General features: G+C 32.0%; 1 protein-coding gene across 11 annotated transcripts in view; it reads right to left on the bottom strand.

Moving 5' to 3' along the window:
* The window catches only part of Dmd (dystrophin), a 2,205,817-nt gene that overhangs the window by 865,138 nt on the left and 1,314,555 nt on the right, over window positions 1–26,124 (bottom strand). For all 11 annotated transcript variants that reach the window (XM_058572890.1, XM_046425263.2, XM_046425265.2 and 8 more), the window contains one exon: window positions 1,059–1,234. In XM_058572890.1, the coding sequence (XP_058428873.1) occupies window positions 1,059–1,234 (176 nt within the window). The remainder of the gene's footprint in view (window positions 1–1,058; window positions 1,235–26,124) is intronic.

Here is a 26,124-nt window from a genome sequence, read left to right as displayed (position 1 = left end):
AGAAAGAAGTTTAGTTACCAAGATTGGGTCTTTATTTTATGTAGTTAAAAAAAAGAATATTTTCTATACCCAGATATAACATAAAATATATATTTAGATGATGCTATTAGTATTTAACTTTGGCAAACTTTGTGTGTATGTGTGTGTGTGTGTGTGTGTGTGTGAGTGTGTGTGTGTAGGTCAACTATATGTTTGTTTCATATAAGAATATGAACAATATCTACTTTTCAAATAATGCAACATAAGCAAAAATGGCAAGAAGAGGCGGGAAAAGGCAATGAATATAATTCCAAAACCTTCTTTCTAACACATCTTAACCAAAGATATTCAGCAACGAGGTATCTTAGTCTTGCATATTAAAATTCACCTATTATGAAAATGATAGGGAGGATGCAAGGGCTTGGCAATAGAACTGTTTTCATTGTTCATAACAATAGTCTCATTTGGTAAATAAAGGCCAATTTCTCCTTTATGAAATAAGAAACATTAGCATAAACAACTGGAAGCATAATACAACATTGAATTTATAAAATATCTATGCAACTGCAGTAGCATTCATTTGGCTTTCAAACCCTTCAATACACTCCAAGGTAAAGTTAAATGATGATTGAAAGCAACAATAATTTTGGGGGGTTTTGTTTTTCATTTAGATTTCAACACTTTTGGCCTAAACGCCTTTTCAAGAATGTACTAACAAATGTAGTGAAACCTAAAGTAAATATTGCTTATAATCTTCTTTCATGAAATCTTTTTTTCTTTTTTTAATTAATTTTTTTAAAATAAATGACTGTGGAATGCATTACAATTTTTATTATACATATACAGCACAATTTTTCATATCTCTGGTTGTATATAAAGTATGTTGACATCATTTCATGTCTTCATACATGTACTTTGGATAATGATCTCTATCACATTCCACCATCCTTGCTAATTCCCTGTCCACTCCCTTCCCCTCCCCGCCCCTGCCCTATCTAGAATTCATGAAATCTTTTTTAAAGGACAGGTTAAATCACTCTGTTTAAAATTTAGCATTCCTATTTTATGTATCACCCTACCTCTTTTTTCTTTCTGCCAGCTGTTTGCAGACCTCCTGCCACCGTAGATTCAGGCTTCCCAATTTTTCCTGCAGAATACTGGCATCTGTTTTGGAGGACTGTTGAATTATTTCTTCTCCAGTTGCATTCAGGGTTCTGACAACAGTTTGCCTCTGCCCAATGCCATCCTGGAGTTCCTGTAAGATACCCAAAAAGGCGAAACAAAAATGAAGCCCCACATCCTTTTATTTGAGAAAAGATTAAACAATGTGTTACCACATGCAGTTGTACTGGGAGAGAAAGAAATATAAAAGCTCCATGTGAAAGTTGTTCTATGAAACTGACATGCCCACATCCAAAGACTACAAGACAGAAAGACACCTTTTATGTGTTAGTAAAAAAGTGCCCTCTCAGTTCAGCTCCAGTTTTTATTTTTGTAAGCTTGTCAGTGAGAGAATGTTATAATGTCCTACAATTCAATTAGTTGGAAAACTTTTCAAGAGCAAATTCGATTTCTTGTCCCCACAAGGATGTTCCATGGTTAATAGTCTATGAAGTGTTGTAAAATTTAAATACGAACCAAGTATTTAGTTTTCCAAGTGATTGTCCATATGAGAGGTTAAAAAAGAATAAACATAGTTTAGCCATAGTATTAAAAAAACTCTAGAGACTTTAAAATATAACGAATTACTATATTAAAAAGAAATTTGTGTCAAATTCTGTTTATAATTGTGTCAAATTAACTGTTTATAACTTATCTATGTTATCTTGCATTATAAGGTCACATAAAGCTGAGAATTAATTTCTTTCAGGAATGGCCCATCAAAAAACCTCTAAGGTAAAATAATAAATTTTAAAATAGTCTATAGCCACCAGAACAATTTTATGAGTCATTGACAGGGTCAATTTAAATATCTTCTACTTTTTTATCATGAATGAAATTTCAAGAATAACGTGTCAGAAATATTGTTTCACTAAAAGAGGGACTATTAAAACCAGGTACACATATAAATGAAAATGCCTTCTTACCAGTACATAAAAACAACAATCCCTCCTGATTTACCTTTTTGAAAAACATAACAGAATTTATAAGGCAATTAAAATAACACATGAGTAATCTGAAATTTAGAAATGAAATGGTATTTAAGAACTTGAGATACCTTCATATTTAAATTGTGTCCAAATCCTTATATTATTGAAATAATAATAAAATATGGAGAATGTTCTATCAGATATAAGGAAAATTATTGAATATTCTTATATTCCTCTATTCCTTGGTCCAGTATGAAGTTCATATCCCCCAGGACATGCTTACCAAATAAATAAATAAATACATAATTTTGTAGGACAGAGTCAAGTCTCCCTTATACTCTCACTCCACATAACTTCTTGGCATTATTTTTTTTACCATTTTCATATAATATTATTATTTTAATAATGGAACTTTTGTATCATATATCTAGCAATTAAAAGATTCCACAAATCAACAAATAGAATGTCAAGGACATGGTACCTTACAACAAATAAAAAGTATGCATAGTTATTGAACCCTTCACAAGCTGTTTTGACCATTATCATGAGATGTGTTCTAGTAAATTTGTGATATTTCCTTGCTCCTAATTGACTTTGGTCCATTGGTTATATCCTAGTCTTTACATTTTGTCTACTTCAGAGTTGCATGTGAGAGTTACTGCTTAGTAACAGGGGTATCAGTCATAAAAAACTGTGTTTATATTCCTATTATATCATGAATTCCTTGAGGTCAGTTATTTTGTCTTACAATTGTGTCTTACTTCTTAGTACAATACTGTACCTGGTATATGGGAAGTTTCAGTAAATATCTGTTGAGTGTATAAATGAATCTGTTAATAAAGGAACTAGGGAAGGTAAGAAGAGAGAAAAGAATGGAGGAAAAAGGGAAGAAAGGAAAGGAGAGAGAGAGAAGGAAGGAAGTTCAATCTCATTATCCACATGGCATTATTTGTATTAATGAAATAGAGCACTTTGAAATTAAAATCCATTTCCTGATAACTGCTTTTACTTCTTGCTGAGGACAGACAGCAAGGAAGAAGAGAGTGACATGTTCTTTGGCTAACTAAATCTATATATGTATTTCACCTGACATTTGTTTCTATAAATTGTAATTATAACTGCTTCTGTGGGACCCACCAGTGGAGAAGCAATCTAACTGCTTCTCCCCAGTTTGATTAAACTGCATAAAGTTAATTTTCTTTTCTTCTCTGTTCACCTCTTTCTTAGGTAGGCAGAGTATCAAATCTGGCCAGCCCAGGATCCAGACAGGCTCCCTAGTTGGCTGCCAGTAACATTAATACCTCTCATTGGGCCTCCTAGAGATTTAAAAATATCAGCATAATTCTCTAGGTTTTAGGCAGTATATAATCTAGTTGATTAGACACGGTGGTGAATGATAATTTATTAAATTATGTACAGTATGATAGAGAAAGCATACCATAAACAGTAGATCAGAAGGGGGAGAATCTCAGTAGGAAGATGAACAGGAAAGACTTCTGGGAAATTATGAAATTTAAAGAATGGGTAGGACTTAGGCACATGGAGGTTCAGGGACAGCAAGGGGATGGCTAAAGAGGAGACCTATGGTGTGCAATCTCTGTGATCTAATCAGGACTATACAGTAGAATTTGATGTCAGTGTATGAGAGCATGAGTTTAAGGAAAGGTTCAGCTGTGGGTATATACTGCAGCCTGGCAGAGAGGACTTTGATTTTTATTAAGGCCTTTATAGCTAATTTGAATTCAATAGATAACAACTCAGTTTTTAAATATGGGAGTATAAAGTTTAGAGCTGTGCTTCTGTATAATTCTGAGGCACAGTGCAGACTAATATCAAGGCAGGGAAACATGCAAAATAGCTAGGACAGGAGTCTTGTAGATGATAATTAGGACTAATACTAGATTTGACAATGGACCAAAAAGGAAAGGCTAGAAATAATATGAACTGTTAAGAAAGAATTGAAGGGGCTTTGAGTATACTGGATCATGCAAGCATGAGTGAGTGCTGAAATGGAGAAAACTGCTTAAAACACAGAAGTCATTGAGAAGGTTAGAGAAGGGAAAGAGGGCTCAAATGAGTGACCTCAATGTTGTCCAATATTTACAATGATTAACTCATACTTTTAAAAATGCATGGGGCACAAATTAGATAGTTGACCTTCAAACTTTACTGTGCACAACAATATCTTTAAAATCTTTTTAAATTGCAGATTATGATTTAATAGTTCTGTAGAGTGGCTGAAATTCTGTATTTCTAACAAGTTCCAAGGGGATGATGATACTGCTGGTCCAGGAGCACCACTACTAGTAATAAGGTGATAGAGAAAATGCCTAAGAGTCTTTGTTAAATAATCAAGGAATTCTTATTGCTGGTTACAAGGTTATAAACTAAAGCTGCTTCAGAATTTTTATCTTGGCCTCCTTGCACTGTATTTTTGATCTTAGCCTTTTACATTGTGGCTGATCGCTATGGTGGCTTTCATGACCCAATTGTACAGCCAACAAGAGTTTTATTATTTCTGTTACTCAGATAACAGAGAGAATTGAATAGCTCAGAATGAAGCAATAACTTAAAATTGTTAGATCTAAATCTCATTTATATAGAATCCAAAATCAGGCCTTTAGATTTTTTTTTTAATTTTGTGAAAGAAGAGCCCACTAAATACTCTACTGCATTTGTGGGAGATTTAGTAACCAGGAGAAACATTTATAGTATATTGTCTACTGGGAGAGAATTTTCAGTGATAAAACATAAGGAAGCAAAATAATGGAACAAAACAGGAAGTAAAAATTTGCATGTGGTGTTTTATAGTTAGCCTCTGAGCCAGAAAATAGATAGCATTTGATTTACAAAAGTAAACGTAAAATCTCAATCAGCTTTGTTCATACAGTGAAAAGCAAAAATTAAATTTAATTCTATAGCTTTTAAATATTGTAAGCACTGAATTATCCATTACCAATGAAACTTCTAAGCTTTGATATAATATTAATATACTGTTGTCATAGGTATCCTTATCTATTTCTCTGGCAATTAACATCTAGTCTTAGTTTTAGAAAGAAAGAAAATCATAATTAAATCTATTGGATTATCCATCATAGTTAGAAAGCTTTTTGTGTTTTGATTCCACTATTAAAATATTCATTCTTAATAAGGAATGCATATCAGACTCCCCTAGGAGATTTTTCAAAACATAAAAGCCCAGAGTTCTACCCTAAGCCCTGAATCTCAGGGGGGGGGGGAAGGAATGAAAGAAGGTGTACAAAACAGATTATAAAAGAAATGTAAGCTAGAAATGTGAAGAGGACAGGGGAGTAGGAGGAGTACTTTTTTTAAAGAATGACTGCATTATTCTTTACTTCTTTCATGGTTTTTAAATTAAGATATGCTTCTAAATTGCAGAAAGGGACACTATTATATATCTAAGTCCATCATGTCTGGTCAAACTGGGTGAAAGAGGAAATATAGGCAAGGAAGGAACTGCTACAGTTTTAGAGAGGGAAGGATATGAAAAAAAAAAAAGAAATGTATCTTTTATACAAAATTTTTTTTCATAAATTTTTGAAAAGTATTATTTGTAAAAATTTCCAAAACTGTATAGAAACACAGCAAATGGAAAATAAAATGTGACAGATGAAGAAAAGGAAAAGGAATGAGCTAAGAAACAGTTATGAGAAATTGTAAAACGACAAATTGAATGAGCATTGTAGGAGATAAAGAACTGGCAAAAATGTACAAACTAAGGGAAAAAGAGAAAAATAGGAGAGACAAAATATGATTGGGAGAAAAGATAAAGACAGAGGGAAATAAAGTAAAGAAAAATGAATCTTCAATGAACAAGTAGATGTATGAAGAATTCAGTCCAAGAGTTTTTCTGTAACTCTGCTAGGAAATTATTTTGAGAGATCAATCATTACCTCAGTTTACAGACTGAGCAAGTAAAAACATGTAATAAAATGAACCTGTGGAGAGTTGTGAAACTGGCAGACAGTCACCAGGCTGTCTTCAGAGATCTTAATATGCATCAGAAAGTAACTATCAAATTTCATAAGATAATGAATTTTTGTTAGGAAGCAACACATATGGGTAAATACCCATGGGATACAATAAGGCACAGGGACAGGATACAGTTTAGTTCATCCATGGATTGGGTAATTCTACCCTGATGGAGGACCTTCTGATACTGACTGAGCATCTGATGAGGACATTCATAAAGATTAAAATATGGCTAAAATTTGGAAATTCATGAGTTGGAAAGAACAAAAGAGGGGCAAGAGTGGAAAAATTAGTAATATATACATATGTGTATGTATATATTTTCATATATTTATATACATAAAGCAGGAAGATGAGAAAAAAGTGAAACATGATTCAAAAACATGGCAATCATTTGTTTAGATGTGAAACATTCTTTTAATATTCTTTATACTTATATTTTGAATTTTACATATTTATGGGGTATAATATAATTATATGATATATGTATACAGTGTGCAATTATCAAATCAGGGTAGATAACCTTTCCATTTCCTCAAACATTAAAATGTTTTTTGATTATTATACAATAATTGTATATTTTTATGAGGAAATGATAAATTTTAGGAAAGGTTGAAAATTGCAGCAATCAGAATCAAGGCAGAAAGGATCAGAAAGAGGAGAACAAGAATTGGGCCGGGGGCTGGGGACATAGCTCAGTTGGTAGAGTGCTTACCTTTCATGCACAAGGCCCTGGGTTCAATCCCCAGCACCACAAAAAAAAAAAAAAAAAAAAAAAAAAAAAAAAAGAATTGGGCCTATTCATTAACTCCAAGATCAAGTGGAACATCCCAGCACAGAGGGAATGTCTGAAATACCTCCACATCTTCTTCTCCCCTCTACTGTTGCAACTTGCTCTTTTGTCACCTCCTACTTGCAAACTGAGTTAGCTCTAACTCCTAGTAAGAGGGAATGGATTTCTGACTTCTTTGTGGGACAAACTCTGATGTAGTCACTCTAAATATTCCTTCTTGCTGCAGGTCCTATATGAGCTGAAAAAGGAGCTAAGTGATCCTCCTCAAAATAGGGTGTATATAAAATACTTCTACTTAGTGTCATTAATGTATATATTAGACTTTGTAGCTGGAGATAAAGTTGTAATGAAGGAGTGTTTTCTACTTTTCACCATATACACTATGTCTCCAAATTTGAACCGTATTACAGATTCACCTTCTAGCTGTGGACCTGCAGATCCTTTACTAGAAATTCACAAAATAAATCAAACTGAAGAGGAGCAGTCTTTGTAAGTGAACAAACAGAAATAAAAAGCATCTCTTTAGCCTCTTCTTTCTCCTAAACTTATTGTGCTTTCATTTCAGTAAACATTTATTGTATCCCATTAATAAATGCTGAAATCATATGCATGCTTTTGTTAAGTTTGTCACAGGTACTAGAATTAGGAGTTGGTCTTCTTAGATTTCATCTAATGTTCTCTTTTTCCTATGAGGTATAATAGTAGATATGTTCATTGGTACAATTCTCCATCTGTTCCTTATAATGTTTGCTATAAAAGAATAATAAGAATTCCTTCTAAAACTAGAATTAGACCATTTCTTTTCCAAAGCAGACATCCTGCTGATGAACTAAACGAAAATCATGTACAGTAGCAATTTATTTTAATGAGACATTTACCTAATATCAAATTACAAAGAAATTTCCTTTGGATGTGTTTATCTTATTCACATTTGTGATATATATGTTCATAATTATCACTAATAATGCACACCAAACAATAATAGTAGACACCAAAGGAATTCATTATGAAGTTTTCCAAGTACCACATAGTTTAAAAAGGTATTGCTAGCTTTTTTTCCCCTTTCTTTCCCATGAAATGATGCCCTGGGGGGGAGAGGGGACAAAAAACTTCACAAATCATATAGTCTTAAATTTCAAGCAGAGATTCAATGTAGTTTCAAAATAAAAAAATATATATGTTACATTTCTGCCTATAGGAATATGAAACTGGGGGCTTCATACTAAATCTGGCCTTAGACATATTCTTGAAGTAGACACTTGTTTAATAATTTGAATGCCTTTAGGTGGGGCATAAATGTATTCCACCATTCTCTAAAGGCAAATGAATAGTGTTAAGAAAACTGTTTTTATAAAGTACACAACTTTGCAAAGTGAATAGGTTTTAACATTGTTAAAAATCGAGTTAGCCCTCTTTAGGTTCACAGATTTATTCATTCCTTCTTGGTTTCTAAATCATTCATGAGAACTTCAGGGAAAATAACAGAATATTTAAGAGCTGTTTTTCTCTCCATTTACTTAAATTTGATAAAAAAAAAAACAAATTGGACTTTCTCTAATAAAAAAGGAAGCTCTTGTCCATAGCATGCTTGCTCTTTTATAACATGATCTTAGTTATAAAACACATGTTTGAGTCATATAATTCGTTCTACATAATTCCTAGTGTGGTTTTGAATATATGAGAGATATTTCAAAATGGAACATAGTGCACATAACTAAAACTGACTTTTATGACAGAGTATTTGAAAGGTGACATAGGTCATTTAAAAATTATTTATTTGTCTTCCTCTTGGAGGTGTTTTTAATAAATATTATCAGTAAATATTTATATTTAAAAGCCACTTGGTAGGTACAGAGTATGTATGTTTGTATTAAACCAGCAACCAAATTGTTTTTCTTAAAGCAAGGTATTTTGCATGTGGGATTGATTATAGACTGAAAATGATTAATTAAAATATCTAATTCATTGTTTCTGAATGGGTTCTGAATAGTTGCCACACTTATCAAATATGTTCACTCTGTGATGTACTTTTTATTGAGCACTTCCTATTGTCCATGGCTTGTGGTAAGTCCTGGTTATTAATGACTGCAGAAGGAAGAATGGATTGGAGAAACTCTGGAATGAAAGCAGGGGAAATAAGTACAAAATATTATGGGAACTCAGATGAGGTATGATGCTAGCTTGAATTGGGGAGGACTGGGTTGAAATGGAAAGTAGATTGAATCAAATGATATTTTGGAAGTAAATAGAAAGGATTGAGCTATGCATTGAGTAAAGAAATGAAGAAAATATATCAGTTGTGTGCACTGGTCCAGAGCTTAGAAGAAATACTCAGAACAAAAAATATAACAGATTATTAACGGCAGAAGGAAATCTAAGCTTCCTGGTGTGGGTTTGGCTCTCAATGTAGGGGGGTTCTCCATTTTCATTCAAATTATTGTAAGAAAATTCAGAATTAAAAGTCATAACCTAAAAATATTTTGTGATTCCCTGAATATTTATGATAACCATTTAATAGGAAAATCAGGGTATTAATTTTATCAATACTATCCCTTTTATATCTACTATATTTTATTTTGATTTGCCAACAGATGGATAAATTAGTATCATGATGGGCATAATGTTGAAAGTTGAAAGGAGTATGATTCCCTCACAAATGAGAAAGAATATAAAAGAATATTATTCTCACAAAGCTGCTTGTACTTTGCTATCACAACTTCTACTCATTCACTGGTGAAAATCAATAGTCAAATATGATTTACAAATATAATGGTGCTATTATATAATAGATGAGGAAATAAACTCATGCCTTAAAACTTCATCTATTCTGTATTTTTAAAAATTAGTGTTTTCAGATATACATAAAAGTGGAATTCATTGTGGTATATTCATATATTTACAAAGGGTAATTTAGTAAATTTCATTCCACCATTCCTCCCTTTTCTTGTCCCTCCTCCTCTCCTTCAATCCCCCCTTCATCTACTCCACTTTCCCCTATTTTCATAGAATTCCCCACCATTTTATTACTTACTTTGGTCTAGCTTCACATCTATTTTTATAGAATTCCATCTGCTTTTGCTATACCACAATATAAAAATAACTGTTTAATATAGATAAATAGTTCAATGCAGGTGAGTAGTGTCTCCAATGACATTTACTCTAACAAATAATTAAGGTAACTACTCTCTATATGGTCCTTTATAATGATAAATAAACTGCATCATCTCATGAACACAGAATTTTATAGGAGAGAGTACAGCAAGCAAATAACTATATACAATGTTCTGTTATGATACAACTATGGAGACTTTGAGAACAGGATAGAAAAAATTAATTGTGTGATCATGTGTGATTGTTGGTGTGTGTGTGTGTGTGTGTGTGCATGCGTGTGTGTGTGTGCATGTGTGTGTGTGTTTGGGGAGAGAGCAAGGAAAAAACAGAGAGGTTGTGGTAATTATGATTATAAATGTCTTGAGGACAGATTTTTTTCCCATTTCCTATATTATCAGGCAGAGTGTTGAGCACTCTTTAGTTTGATAATTGCTTGAGAAATGTGTTTTGATAAATTGAGCAGAAATCTAAGCAAGATATCACAGTCCCCTTGATTAGTTTCTCATTTGGGAAATGCTGAAAAAGTAAATTTTAGGGATATATACAACACCCCAGAATAGAAAAACACATGAAAGAATAATTGAGTTTTGTCCAAGTTTCATCACTTACCACAAATAACAAGTTATTAAGGAAAGGTTTAGTTTCTCAAGCTGTTGAGAATGGAAAGGCCCAGAAATAAGATAAAGAGGAATAAAAACAGATCTCTGTGTCTAACATCAATTAATTGACTTTAAGCATTTAGTTTAGATTACAGAATCCCCAAGATATTCACTAACATTCCACATCTAAGCATGTGGTGGGTATCAATAAGCCTTATATGTCTCTCTCCCAACTTATGAAGGAATTAAACATAAGCTACAGTTTTTATTCGAGCCTTAATTTTTGAGGTTAGGTTTTTTATTTTCTAACTCATTATCTTTTTGTATGGTAATGGAAATAGATGAGAAGAGATTATCGTAAAAACAATTATACATCCTTGTTGAGTGGACATTCCCTCTTCAAACTAAAAACATTAGGGACAAGAATTGATTCTTTCTCTGTCATTAGCATATTTGTACAATTTCAATAATCTTTACCTTTATGAATCATATACAAACATGAGGAATCTAAGAATAAACAGAGGACTTAAGCATGTCTTCTGTGAAAAATTCCACATTCATCCAAATGAGTCACTAAAAGTTTAGGGATAGCTATAAAAAGAGGTGAAAACTAATTATGGCAGGTTTGACTTCCTTAACAATCTAAATTGTTTAAAGGAAAAGATGCTATTATCACATGTAAATGTTTTCTAATTTTTTATCCCTAATGATGCTTCCCTTTTAAACTACCACTCAGCATCATTTTCATTTGCAAAACCTCAATGAAAATATTTTTCAAGTTTACATTAATATTGCCCCTGGAACTGCTCTCTCTTGTATCCTTCACTATTTGAATGACATCTGCATTATCCTACCTACCAGGCTGGAAATTATCAAATCATCTATGTTTTATATGATTTTCTTTCTCCCAATCTAAGTTCTATCTTACTGAACCTACTTGTTCTACTTCTTGCTCAGTTGATTTCATCATCATCACTTTCCCTTTAGTCTGGGTGTCATTACACTTCATCTATGTTACAAATAAGTTCTCCTAATTGTTTTCCCTCAAACTGTCTAACTACTTAACATTCTACACATTTTTCAGATTAATCTTCCTGGTGGATAGTTATACCGGTGGATTTCCTGCTTGAAAATTCACACCAAATACTCAGTGCCTACCTATTACAGTCCAAATAGCTTAGATATCATTGAAAACCTCATAGAATACCTGAAGTAACCTTTCTAGGCTCCTCAAAAAGAGTTGCCAATTTTTTATTCACATATCAGTACAACTGGTCAACTGAATTTGAATGGGGATGCTTTGATCATTCCCTAGACTTTTACCCATTCTCTCTGCTCCATGATGCACGTTCTTATTTCTACTTATGGAATACTTTCACTCTAATCCTCTAGAGTAGGAACTTCATTACAGCAGAAACCATAGCTCTTTTTCTCAAGCTAGTGCCTAGAAAATGCTTGCTACATGAAAGAGTAAAAAATACATTCATTACATTGATAAATGAAAATGCATCCTAAATACTATTTTTCATATGAATAAATTCTTGTCTAAAAGTTATTTGTCCTATAAAATACTACCACACCTGGAATGTGTCTCATTTATGGTTATTTTCTGAATCTATAGAATAAACTTCATTATTTTGTTTGTCTTTAGTGCAGGAACACTGTCTTTTTTAGCTCTGAGTCTTATACTATGGGACTCAGTTTTTTGACTAAATGACTACATGAATTAATGAATCTTTTATTGTGTATTGTGAAATGGCAAGATTTGGGGGCATGCTGAAGGCATATCTAAAAGCATAGCAGATGTGACATAAATCACAATTAAATTATATTTCTGTATTTTTAAATACCTAGTAGGCTTCTAATAAAAAAAATTAGTGTCAATGGTTCTGAAGAGACTATTGTTAGCAGCTGGTCAAAGAAAATTAAAATGTTCAGCACTTCATATTAGTGACAAGGATACCAATAATACAGTGCTTTTACAAAGCCAGTGTACTTTTTCCGGAGCAGGGACAATGCATTCCAATAGTGTATATAGAGAAAACAAAAAATAAAGGAAACTGAATACCAAAATATTTATGATTCCCAAACTCCTGGTTATACCAACAGTTAGAGTAGCTGGCACAAATATCCATGAGAGACATAACTCTGAGTTCAAGCAAAGGTTTATTGACACAGAATATCTGCCAGGCCACCTTTCGGTAAGATGCAGTAGCCAGTGTCATTTTAATGGAAACTTAAATATTTTGGATGAGGAAAAGTAGAAAGCTAGAATTGACTCTGGGTACAGGTGGTTGGGTAACAATAGTTTTTTTGTGTGTTTAGGGACCTTGGTTGGGGTTATGGTAATGGGGTATCTTAAGGGTTGTTTTTTTTTCATCATATAACTTTCAGTTTCTGGTCAAGATAGAGTCCCAGAACCAAGATGGAGTTACTAATGTTTAGGGACCTAATACAAATGACTTCAAAATCATATTACTTTCACCCAGTGAAAAGAAAGGCACAACCTTGCACAGACATAATCTATGTGAGTGGCAAATGGATACACAAAAGGATGCTTAATATTGTTAGTTGTTAGTTATCAGAGCAATAATTTTTGCTGATATGTGGAAGCAAACATATAGTAAGGGGAGAGGGGAAGAATGGAAGTTCAGTGGATTAAACAATGGAGAATGAAGAGAAGGGAGGGGGAATAGGAAAAGGAAAGACTGTGGAATGAATTTGACATAATTTTCCACACATATGAATACACTGCAGTGAAACCCACTATCATGTACATCCACAAGAATGGGGTCCTAATTAGAATAAGATATATTCCATGTTTGCATAATTATATAAAATGGATTCTACCGCTATGTATAACTACAAAGAGCCAAAATCCCCCCAAATTTAAACCACAACAACATGCTATTTCATATTTTGTAAGTTGAAAAGAATTAAAATCACTGACAAGATTAAAGTTTGAAAAGGGAGCTCTTTACCATTACTAGTATCATTATAAAATGTCAGAATCACTTTAGAAAAAATGTTTGGTAATATCTTATAATGTGAAATATTTGACACAGTCTTTTCACATCCATGTATTATTCAAAATAAATTTAAAAATGTTCTCATAAAAAAACCTTGGGCACATGCTCATAGTAGCTTTATTCATAATGGCACCAACCAAAAAAACCCTGAATATCCATTTGAAGGAGAACAGAAAAATGTGGGCATATATATGTATGTATGAATGTGTGCCCACATGTATATTTTATTTATATATATGTTACATATATGTATGCATATATGTGAATGTTAATCAGCAATAAAAAGGAATTAACCATTGATGCTTGCCATACATGGAAGAATCTCAAAAAATAGTATACTGATCAAAGTAATAAATGTTGTATGATTCCATTTACATGAATTTAAAACAAAAAAACATAATTTATGGTGGTAGAAATCATATCAGTAGGTGCTTATAATGGCTGAAGACTGGCTGAAAGGAAGCATAAGGAAACTTTCTCAGGTGACCTAAGTGTTTTACTTTGTAATTGAGATGTCAGTTTTGTGAGTAAAAGCACATGACAAAATTGACAGATTGAGTGCTTAATATCTGTGAGTTTGCTAGTTCTATGGATATCCTCCTATATTTCCTCATATAATCAGTACAACCACATCCAGTAACAAAGCATAGAAAATATATCAGATGGCCAAATCTGAATATTACACAAACATATATTGACATGTTGAAATCATGCAGTAAATGAAACAGGTTCAAATTTTATATAAGAATAAGTGCTTCATCCCCTTGCAAATAAATCTATTCCATTTTGCCTCAATTAAACAAAACTAACGTTATTCTCATCTGCTTAACAGTGCTCACTTACACATTACCTTAGCTGTATCAACAGTAAGTACATCCAATAAAATTAAGTTCTTTCTCTCTTAAGTACATATAGACTCTTCATGTACAAGAATAGAACTGAGACCCAGGTTGATCTCCATACTGCAGAATTAAAAAGGTTTCACAATCTAAATCAGGTTACATGAGGACAGACTTAATGAACCAACAAGGATGGTATATTATTCTCCCTTTTATCTCCATACACAATAATCACATTGGATAATCTGTAAGACAAGTAAAGTGCCATCTGTCACTCAGGACTGTATGTATGTATGTATGTGTATGTGTATGTATGTAAGGAAGGGAAAATACAATGAGTCCATGATCTTAAATTCTAAAAAAGAAAGTGGATCAAAAAGACTGGGAGGTTTTTTAGAACCAAACTTTGAGTGTATGAAGGTGAATTGTACTAATGAATATAAAATAATGAGTGACATGTAATGAGATATGTGCCATTATATAAGGGATCCCCAAATGATGTCAAATTCTAGAAGAGTTTGAACATGGGATGAAATGAGGGACACAAAAGCATAATATAGAACCACATAAGCTAAGAAGAAAAGTCAAGCCTGAAATGAATTAAGGTTTGTAACAATGTTAAAGTTAATATTCAGGGCCTTTTTATTTCTGTTTAGAAAAAGAAGAATCAGAAAGATGAAGGTTTACTGATTGGGCAGAAGGAAAAAAGTTAGGGATAGAGATGACACAGAAAGCAGAACTGCTTGGCTCCTTCTGCTTGTCTGCTCTGTCAAGGAGTATGTTCATCAGACTGGAAAAGGCATAACCGTATGAGGGAAATGAAGCCCAAAATAGGTGAAGGAATTTTAAAAGAACACCTTGCTGCTCTAAATGAGCTAAAATCTCTGGCCCCAGACCAATTATATTCCAGGGAAATGAGAAAGCTTGTACAACACAGTCCTAACCTGCTGTCACTGGTCTTTGAGGAACTATGTTAACACTGAAAATGGGCAAATGTCATCCCAATTTTTAAAAATAGGAAGAAGTCACCAAAGTTGCTTTCCATCTATTCCTGTTAAAGAGCATTTCTGGATGACTGAACAAAGAGCAAACAAATACTCATTAATAAATACAACGCGGAGGCAGCTAAATTGTATTTGTATGACAACTTGTTCATATGGTGGACAAGAGCTCCTATGTTTTGGGTTTAATCCGCTTTGCAGTATGAAAATTGGATTTCACATTTTTAACAACTTAAAAATAACTTATTTCTTTCAGCTAATAAAAATTTCCTCAGTTCCTAAAATGAGGTAACTATTTAACTACTTCAATGTGTTCCAAAAGAGCAGCATGATGTCCAATTGCTCACCATTGGAACAAGTTTGAAGTCCTCTGATAACCTACTGCATGAACCATTTTATATATTTGGCATGGCAACAATATGTTTGCTTTAGAAAAGAACAGAATAAGAAGAATTATAGGGGAGTTGAGAAATCTACATTGGAGGGAGAATCTTCAAAAGAAAAATATTTTAGAGCTAGACTCTATGAATATTCAGAAAAAAATGTTAAAGGCAGTTTTATAAAATGACATGATTATGCATTTTAATTCATTTTATTTTGAATATATTTTCACAAATTAAGTAGTACAGTTTTATAATCAGAAAGAAAATGCTATGTTTATTTAGGAAGTAAATTAATATAATCTAACACAAACAAGATATTTTTTATGTGGATATTTTACTCAAGAGCGAGAAAATAGATAAATTAATCTTTTCCAGTACTATATTTTAATCATTTAACTGCAATATTTTCAAATAAGGTTGTCTATTTTTGTTAACAGTGGTAGCAGCACTTGTAAGTTACTACCACAATTACTTAAGTAGATACTAAAGTTCCTTTATGGATATAACCATATGTGGTAGGCAAAATATATCCAAAAACATGAATAACATTTCATTTCTCAAGTAAGTTGTTAAGATCTTCTAATATCATCAGTTGATAGTTCTCTTTAATGGTATATTTCTGTATATTAGGTTTGAACAAATTAATGTGTACAATAAAAAATTCTAAAGATAAAAATTTGTTTTAAAAGTTGTTAAAACAGTCATATTTTTGGGTTGGAGATGTCACTTAGTGGTAGAGCACTCAGCCAACATATACAAGGCCCTGAGTTCAATTCCTAGCCCTGCAAATAAGTAAAAAATAAAAATTCAAATCTTTTTTTTAAATGCCATGTTTTTAATTTACTTGATGCACTGTGGACATGGTGAGTTAAATCAAAAAAACAAACAAAAACAAAACAAAATAACAAAGAAACAAACAAACAAAACAGAGACAGCTGGGAGTAGTGGTGTACACCTGTAATATCAGTGATTTGGGAGGCCAAGACAGGAGGATCTCAAGTTCAAGGTCAGTCTCAGCAACTTAGGAAATTCCTAATAAAATTGGTGAGACCCTGTTTCAACATAAATAGAAAATATAAAAAAGGGCTGTAGCTCAGTGTTAAAGTGCCCCTGAGTTTAATCCTTAGTACAAATATAAAAAATAAAAACAGAGAGAAGAGAGGAGAACTTAAAATTTCAAGATGATATTATTTTAGGGAAATGACTAAAAATAGCACTAATTTTATTTTGCTTTATTTATTCATTTATTTTTGGTACTGTGGATTGAACTCAGGTGCACCTAACCACTGAGCTATATCCCCAATGCTTTTTAATTTTATTTTGAGACAGGGTCTTCCTAAGTTGCTTAGGGACTTGCTAAGTTGCTGAAGCTGGTTTTGAACTTGCAATCTTCCTGCCTCAGCCTCCCAAGCCACTGGGATTTCATGTGTGGACCACTGTGCCTGGCTTGTAGATGTATTTTTGACATTCAGAATAGAAGAGTAATAGTATTTGTCATAATTTGGAGGTGTTACCTCAAAACTCTCACTCCATATCATCCTTTTTTGCATTTACCTTTCTGTTTGTTATTAATATAAAGCTTTATTCTTTATTTCCCCTGGTCCAATTTTTCTATTAATATTTCATTTTATAGTTTTGAAATTTTGTTATACACTGTCTCAAATCCTTTGTGGATTGAAAAAAATGTATAAATCAATAAAGCCTAAAACTCAATTTGCTCCTTTAAATAAGCACTTCGGATGTTTTAATCAGCAAAAAAAAAAAAATAGAAAAAATAAGGCTAGCTTCATATTTGACATTTAAAGCAATATAATATTCCTAACATGAAAAAAATTGTAAGAAAAAAGAGGATAAGGATCAACCTGAGATATTTGTGATGCATTCCAGATTTAGTAACAACATACGAATCTATATATACCTACTCATCTCCCCCGTATACTCTTTTATTACAAATCAGCAAATACATTTCCCATATAGAAATACTGACAGTGTCAAATAGACCAATATAGAATAATGTGAATCAAAAGAATGAGAACTATAAACCCAGAAAGTTTCAAGATGATACAGAGAGGACCACAGCATCTGTAGATTGGGTTGCATGTTTTTGTAAAGCCTTTACATTATAATGTCATGCTGACATGATTCTTGATAATGTATTTAATGGTTAAAGTATGCATAGTGAACATTTTTGTAGAGCTTATTGAATCTAATTTTCTGTTTTCCTTTGAAACAAGAATGTGAATGATGCAATTTTGGTGTTTCTGTTGTTAAACTTAATGAAAATTCTGTCCACTATCAATCAAATGGATCTTTTATTTTTTTGTTGTCCAAACAAATATGCTCAAAAGTAATTTATTTTTATTGAAAAATCCTCTACTAACATGCTGGAAAAAAAGCCACAAACAAGGCTCTAATTTCTTTCAGATGCACCTGCTGGCAAGATATACACTGGGAAGGAGTGGGTAAAGGAAGTCTGATTCTTACATTTATGGAATCTATGGAATCCAGCTTATGTAGATGAGCCAAGTGTTATACAAACGGACATATTTTTAAACTATCATGTTTCAGTAAATAATATTGGCCAATGTTCAGAAATGAATATAAGCACAATACTTCTTTCTCTATAAAAATAGAAGTTTGAATGAGACTTGTTTGAAATATTGCTGCAACTGTGTGATGCTTTCACTGGGGAACAGTAATGTAGAATGATTCGCCTCCGTGTGTTCTTTAAATAATAGGCCATGCTGTGATAATGACGGGTCAGCAAACCACATTGCATAGCATAAACTCAATGATATATGCAGAATACTTTTATTTTCCAAGTATTTAAAAATCATTCTATTTTGAAGATAATCATATGAATTAGAACCAGTGTGAAAGAATCAATGTGGTAATAAGTTACTATAATTTATTTCAAGAAGAAAAGAATTCATAAAAATAGAAGTTAAGAATTCAGAAAAGAGCCATAAACATAAAAAAATTATTCTACCATTCTTAATTTAGCATCAGAAGGTAATTTGTTTGAATCTTTGCTTTTTACAACTGAGAATCAAAACCAAAATTTCTGCATGATGTTTTAGCATTCTTACTACATACCAGTGTTTTTTGTCTGCCAGTTTTAACAATATTAAGAAAGCTATGGTTACTGTAGGTATAGCTCAGTGGTAGAGCACTAGCCTAGCATGCTTGCAGCCCTGGTTTCCATCTCCAGGATTGGAAAGAGAAAGAAAGGAAGGAAGGAAAGAAAGAAGGATGGAAAAAAGGAAGGAAGAAGTGGCCTACTGTTTAGCATAGATTAACTTGACAGAGCTCTTACATGCTCAGTTAAACACTGACATTTACATTTAAAAAATATTTTGTAGTTGTAGATGGACACAGTACCTTTATTTTATTTATTTAATTTTTATGTGGTGCTGAGGATTGAACCCAGTGCCTCACATATTCTATGCGAGCATTTTACCACTGAGCCACAACTCCAGTCCTGTCATTTATATTTTAATTGACAATCAACATTAACACTTTAGCTCTAGATATTTATTTTTATTTAGAAATATTTTATTTATAAATAAAATTATAGTATTTATTTACAAGAATAAGCAGATTAATTAATTTGTTCAATAAATATCAATTGACTGTACTGCATCTGGCATACAAACAGCTCCTAACCTTATGACATTTGAATTTGGGTACAAAGGATAAACAAACATATACATACACAGAATAAATATAAATTGTGATAAGCACCATGAAAGAAAAGCATAAGGAACTGTAAGAGAAATGATGGATAAAAATGGCCAACAATTGAGATACTGTTAGAGTATGTTTTAATTTTAGATGAAAATGGGATATGTTCTTAAATGGGATAGGGGAAAAGAATGATAGAATTATAGAATTAACTTCCTGATGGAGAAGATAGAATGTGTGAAGTCTCCTAGTCAGGAAAGAGCTTGGTACGTCTGAGTAAAAGGAAGCTGAAAGAAAAGAAGAATGACTGGAGCCCACAGTGAAGGGCAGCATAATATGATTATAAATATACAGATTCATGTACAAGTATGGTCATGACCAAAATTGGAATTGACTCAAATGCCCAAGAAGTAAGAATAATTCAGTTAATTATTTACAATCATATTTGAGATTTGTATATATCATTAAAAAACAAAAGTAAGAATTTATAATGAATATAATTATTAAATAAATATTGGGAAAATATCAAGAAAAGATGGCAAATTTTATTGTATCACTCTTATTAACAGAAAAAAAACTGAGGAAATATCAAAAGGTAGAAAGCAAGACAAAATCTGTTAACAGAGGCAATTTATGGGGAGAAAAACTGAGTGTTTTAATTTTTAAAATACTCATCTCCATTTTCCAAACATTTCTACGGTAAAGTTTAAAAATTATAAGCAAATATTTTTAATACTTTTATTTGATTTGTTTATTTTTATGTGGTGCTGAGAATTGAACCCAGTACCTCACCCATGTTGGGCAAGCTCTCCACCACTTAGCTACAACTCCAGCACCACAAGCAAGTTTTTTTTTTTTTTTTAATGCTACTACCATTTGTCCTTTCCCAAATATTTTAAAATAAGCTTAACTGGGGGAGGGTGGAGGATGGGAAAGGCAGCGGAGCACAACAGACACTAGTATGGCAATTTGTAAATCAATGGATGTGTAACTGATGTGATTCTGCAATCTGTGTATGGGGTGAAGGTGGGAGTTCATAACCCACTTGAATCAAAGTGTGGAATATGATATGTCAAGAAATTTGTAATGTTTTGAACAACCCACAATAAAAAATTAAAAAAAAAAAAAGCTTAACTGGGTCCGAAACACAAATGATAATACTACTCTGTGCATGTTCACAGGGAGAAAAATAGTGAGACAAAGTGTTTGAATCTTCATGGCTATTGAAATGGAGTGTGTCTAAAAACATGTACATGAAGAGGAAGGTCATCTCCATCAATGTATCTATTTCAATATATATTTTTTATATTTATTATGTATATGAGTATAAAACATGTAAAATAATATTTACATTTGAGGAAATCCCAAATTACTATTAAATTACTTACAAAGTTCAGCATGACTTTTGAAACAAGACCATTATTTGTATTCATGAATGTTGAGGGTAAATGCCTAAATGAACATTGGGTAAAATTAAGATGACCCCTGCTCTTAAATCCATTTGTTTACCATCTTCTCTTGGAATCAAGAAAGAATGGCAAGATCACAACCACATTCAAATACTCAGGTCATTATACTCAAAAGCACTGCCTTGCCTAGTGCAGTAGCGCACACCTATAATCCCAGGGGTTTGGGAAACTGAGGCCGCAGGATTACAGGTTCAAAGTCAGCCTCCACAATTTAATGAGGACCTATGAAATTTATCAAGACCTTGTTTCAAAATAAAATATAAAAAGGGTTGGGATGTGACTCAGTGGTAAAGGGGCCCTGGGTTCAATACCTGGTTTAAAAAAAAAAAGCACTGCATCTGTGTTCTATCTACTCTGTGGTATTCAAGCATACAATTCTTTAATTAATTTGAAAGAGTAAGATTATAATAATTTAGTAGCAACTCTCACCTACTATTTTTTTTTCTAGCACATATATAAATAACTACTATTTTAAAAGCTGATATATACTGCCTTGTTTGCGAAAACAGTGTACTGTATATGAAATCAAAATAAAACTAAATAAAAACTTACTAGTTTTCTATATTTAAGAGAAATTTGTGCTTTATCACAGACTTGCAGGTGATTGATTTAATACAAAATTCAGAGGATTAAGAATTATGAGACATGGTTTGTCAGTTTGTCAGTTAGGTGCCTCTAAGCAAGTCACTTTATCTCCTTCAGTTTATTCATTTGTAAAATTTTAAACATAATATTATCAACTACCACTTACATTTGTTGTGTGGATAAAATTAGATCTTAGAAGTCAGTGACTGGTTCTTACATATTAATTTATTATTTTCCCCTGCTTTATCATGCATTTCTGATAAGAATTGTCTTCTAAATATTTACATATGATTTCAGGAACAGTTCTTACTTTGAAATGTGACTTAATGGTAGGTATTGCTGGGAATAGTAAACCTGGCCTTAAACTACAATCAATATAATTACTGGTTATTTCATCAACTACTTATTTAATCTAAAAGCACTGCAGTATCCAAGTTACTCACTTTATTTCAATATTTAAAGATTTTGGATCCAGCAAGAAGAATGAGAAATGTTGATGCATCCATGTTTGTAGAAGCTCCTTTGCAAAGAAACAATGCTTAGTTTTGATTTTTCCAAGATACATTTCAGACTAAGTTTTCCTCTAAAACATGTTTGCAATAGATCAGAATGTTTTCCCATACTTCTATTATCAGTGAATGGATTTTTGATAACCACAGGTATGATTTTGGGCCTGTTTCTTTCTTCTCAGAAATGGCAAAATATTTGCTATATTATATAAAAGAGAAGTTCAACCCTAAACAAAGGCAATCTGTTTGTGTTCTTAATAAAGAAAAGTAATAGTAACAAGAACTAGGATAGATGCCAGAATCTGCTTGTACTGGCCCAGGTTCTGCTGTAGTAAGAATATAAATCCATCAACTCATTAAATGTGGCTTCCTTGTTAAAGAGAATTACTCTTATAGTCTGGATAATGATTTTTAATCAAAGACTTTTGACTTAATCAAAGACTTCTAGCCCAATGTGTTTTTTCTTCATACTATATAAACCAAACAAACAAAAATCAGTCAAAAGAATACTTGGGATTTTTGAAATTATGCCGAATTTTGAAGGAAATTTATTGTGACTGAACAGCATTGATCTTTAATGTGTTAGGCAAATACATTTAATTTGTATATAAAATCAAACCATAACATGGTTTCAGAAAAGTGCTAAATGAACAAAATTTATAAAAATGTATCAGAGGAGAAAGTCTTCTGCTAATAAATATATTTTTATTTGTATAAGGTGTTCTGATGTTCTGTTCACATTTTTCTCTCCTTTTATAGTTGAATAATAATATTTCCATATTCAGTATGACCAGGTGGTCTGAGATGTTTTTTTCCTAATACCAGGGAGTTTTATGCATTCATTTCAACTCATCATTAACTTTAGTTAAAAATTAGAATTTGATAGGGGTTCTCATGTTGGAGGTAGGAGATAATGGTCAATATTATTTGTTCTGATATACAGTGGACATTAGAGAACAGTGGTTAATGTCAACTAAAAAGGAAAATTAATTTGAAGACACCCATGTCTGCCAGGTATATCTAAAGTTTTCATGTATGAAGTATTATAATAATGCCTTTAGCTTAGAATATTTGCCAGAGTAAAATAACAACAGGGTTTCACAAATTAAAAAAAAACACAAGGAAAAATTCTATTTAAAAATAATATTAAGAGCTATTCTGTCTTCAATTCCTAAAGTACTGAATGACCTATAAAGTATATTAATTCATTTTTAAAATCCTTACACATTAACCCTATGAAATATTAGGTCCACTCTTTATACAAATTCTACAACATTAAAGAGTAATCTAATTTTATTAATCAGAAAACAAGAAGATAAAGAGTCTTATTACAAGAAATTGGCTCATTATCGAAACTGAGAATCCCCAAGATTTTTTACTTGTTCTACTGGAGACCTAGTGTAGTCAATGACATACAGTCATGGCGTAGTATTCATGGGAAACTGGTTCCAGGACTGCCCCTTCAGCTAACAAAATCAGCACACAAAATGGTAATATTGGTAATATATGATAATATTCACATATTACCTATACACATCCAACTATATACTTACATCATCTCTAGATGACTTATAATAACTAATGCAATATAAATTCCATAAACTAGTTGTTATACTATGTTGTTTTGGGAATAATGAGAAGAAAAAAGTTTGTACATCTTTAATACTGATGCATCTTTGCAACATTTTGATACATAATTTTTTCATCCATTTGTGCAGAACCCATGGATATAGAGGATGACTCTAGTTCCAGTCTAAATTCAAAGTCGAGAACAAGAGAAGTCAAAGGTATAATTTTCAACCTAAGAACAGAGGCTTGAGATCCAAGAGAAGCCAAGGTTTCAATTTAAATACAAAGACAGGAAAAGATTGATGACTTACTTTAAGTCATAAGGCAAAAGGACTTCTTTTAAATGAGCCTTTTTGTTTTATTTAGGTCTTTAATTGATTACATGAAACCCATGCACACAAAGAATGAAAAGATGCCTACACTCCTAATTCAAATGTTAATCTTGTCCAGAAATAGTTTCAAAGACATGTCATGAATAACATTTGATCAAATGTCTGGGTACCCTGTGGCCCAGTCAAGTTGATACATAAAATTAACCATCACAGAAATGAGTAATTTATTGAAGTTAAGTTGATGAGATTTTTTTATTGCCCATCAGTTCCAACTTCTAGCCCAATGTGTTTTTTCTTCATACTATATTAAATGTCTCATGCAAATGTTCTTCAAACAAATTTGGAATGGACTTCAAATTTCTTTAGCTTAGAGATCCTGCTCTATTTAATGTATGAAGAAAACTGGCATGTATCTATTTGACAGTCCCGAAGCACCTATTGTCATTTGTTAAAGTTTCTACTACAGATATATGTGTTTTTTATCTCTTTGGTTGTGGCAGCCAAAATTGAATAGATGAATACAGGATAAAAACATGCTAATACAGGAAAATACATGGGAAGAGAACTTTTCCAACTCAGAAATAAAATTGTACACAGTGAAAAACCTGTTTTACTCTGAAAGAGGATCTAAAATATGAGTTAGAAAAAAAGAAAGCTTGAGAGGTAACTGTAGGATTACATACTCATTTCTTTTTGGAAACTTGCATTAATCTTAGGGAATTATTCATAGGAAAGCTGTACAAAGGTTATCAGTAATGAAAATCATTTTGACATCATGCTTTCATTAGATGATATATAAAATGGTTTTTGAATAAACTTTTTTGGTGCTGAATATCTTCATAATGTAAGGGAAAGAAGTGAAATATACTGTAAGAAATTTCTTTCATAAAGTCTTTGTTGGCTTACATTTTTTTCAATTAAACACTTCACAATCTTTTGTGTGAGCTTTTAACATCAGTTAAAGTGTTCATTCAAATAGCTCCTCCTGGAGTGAACCTTAAGGCGCTATTTTGAAATAACATATTTCCCCCTATAATTTGTCTGTTTTTTTCTACACGGGTAGAATAGCATGTATGTATGTGCTAAGGAAGTACACCTTTTCTGTTTTTCATTGCACAATATAGTGGTTACCATACCAGTAAAGGAATGTATTAGTGTTTAGGTTTTCCTTATAATATGGTGATACCTTTTATTTTCCTTTGAGCTTGTTGGCATTTCATAATAATTATTAATATACCCATACACAAAGTTAATAAGTTGTGATTATGAGAAAATGGTATAATAAGTCATGTAATAGACCTAAAACGAATGGCTCAATTACTCAAATTCATGTGGTGCAGTTTTAAAACTGCCAATATTTCCTCAGATTAAATAGACAAAAGCATTATTAACTCAGATCTGCACGTTTTACTGAGTTTCTACCATGTGTAAGGCACTCTGTTAAATCTGAAATTAAAATAAATATAGGATTAGAATATTACTCTCCAGAAGCTTAATACTGAGATAGGAAATAAGATGTAAACATATAAAAAGTTAAAGTTTTAAATAAAGGTTCAAGGTAATAGAAGACATGAGATTTACATAACTTTCCAATGTACATATATGAATACAAGATCAGTATAACTCCATATCATGTACAATCATAAGAATGGGAAGTTGAACTCGATATATGTATAATATGTCAAAATATGCTGTACTGTCATGTATATCTAAAAAGAACAAAAACAAAAAAAGACATATCATTTGGCAGTACATGATTAATTTCCAAATGGATTATACAAACAAAAGATGGTTGTTCAGAGGAAACAGAGAGATCTTGTCAAGGATGTTAAATGAAAGTCTATAAATGAGTAATTTGTGAGTTTTCCTGAAAACTAAATATATTTTGAGAGTTGATGATATATATACTTGATGGTATGTATGAGAACTAGATAATGGGAAAAATAGATTTATGAGAGCATAATATTGAGATCATATTAGAATTTGTCTTGAGTCCCAGGAATGAGAATTTTATACCAGATCTTGTAAATAAAGGGGATCTACTGCATGTTTTAAACAGATAAATGACATTATAAAAGTGATTTTGTGGCTGATCACAGTATTACAAATGGATTGGAAAAGAGAATATAAAGGTGAAGAGATTGAGTAAGAGGCATAAA

The sequence above is a fragment of the Marmota monax genome, unplaced genomic scaffold, assembly GCF_021218885.2.
Source record: "Marmota monax isolate L192 unplaced genomic scaffold, Marmota_monax_Labrador192_F-V1.1 WCK01_AAM20220418_F8-fsc00075, whole genome shotgun sequence".
Taxonomy (NCBI): Eukaryota; Metazoa; Chordata; class Mammalia; order Rodentia; family Sciuridae; genus Marmota; species Marmota monax.
The sequence above is the reverse complement of the archived record's forward strand: the minus strand, read 5'-3'. Positions and strand labels throughout refer to the sequence as shown.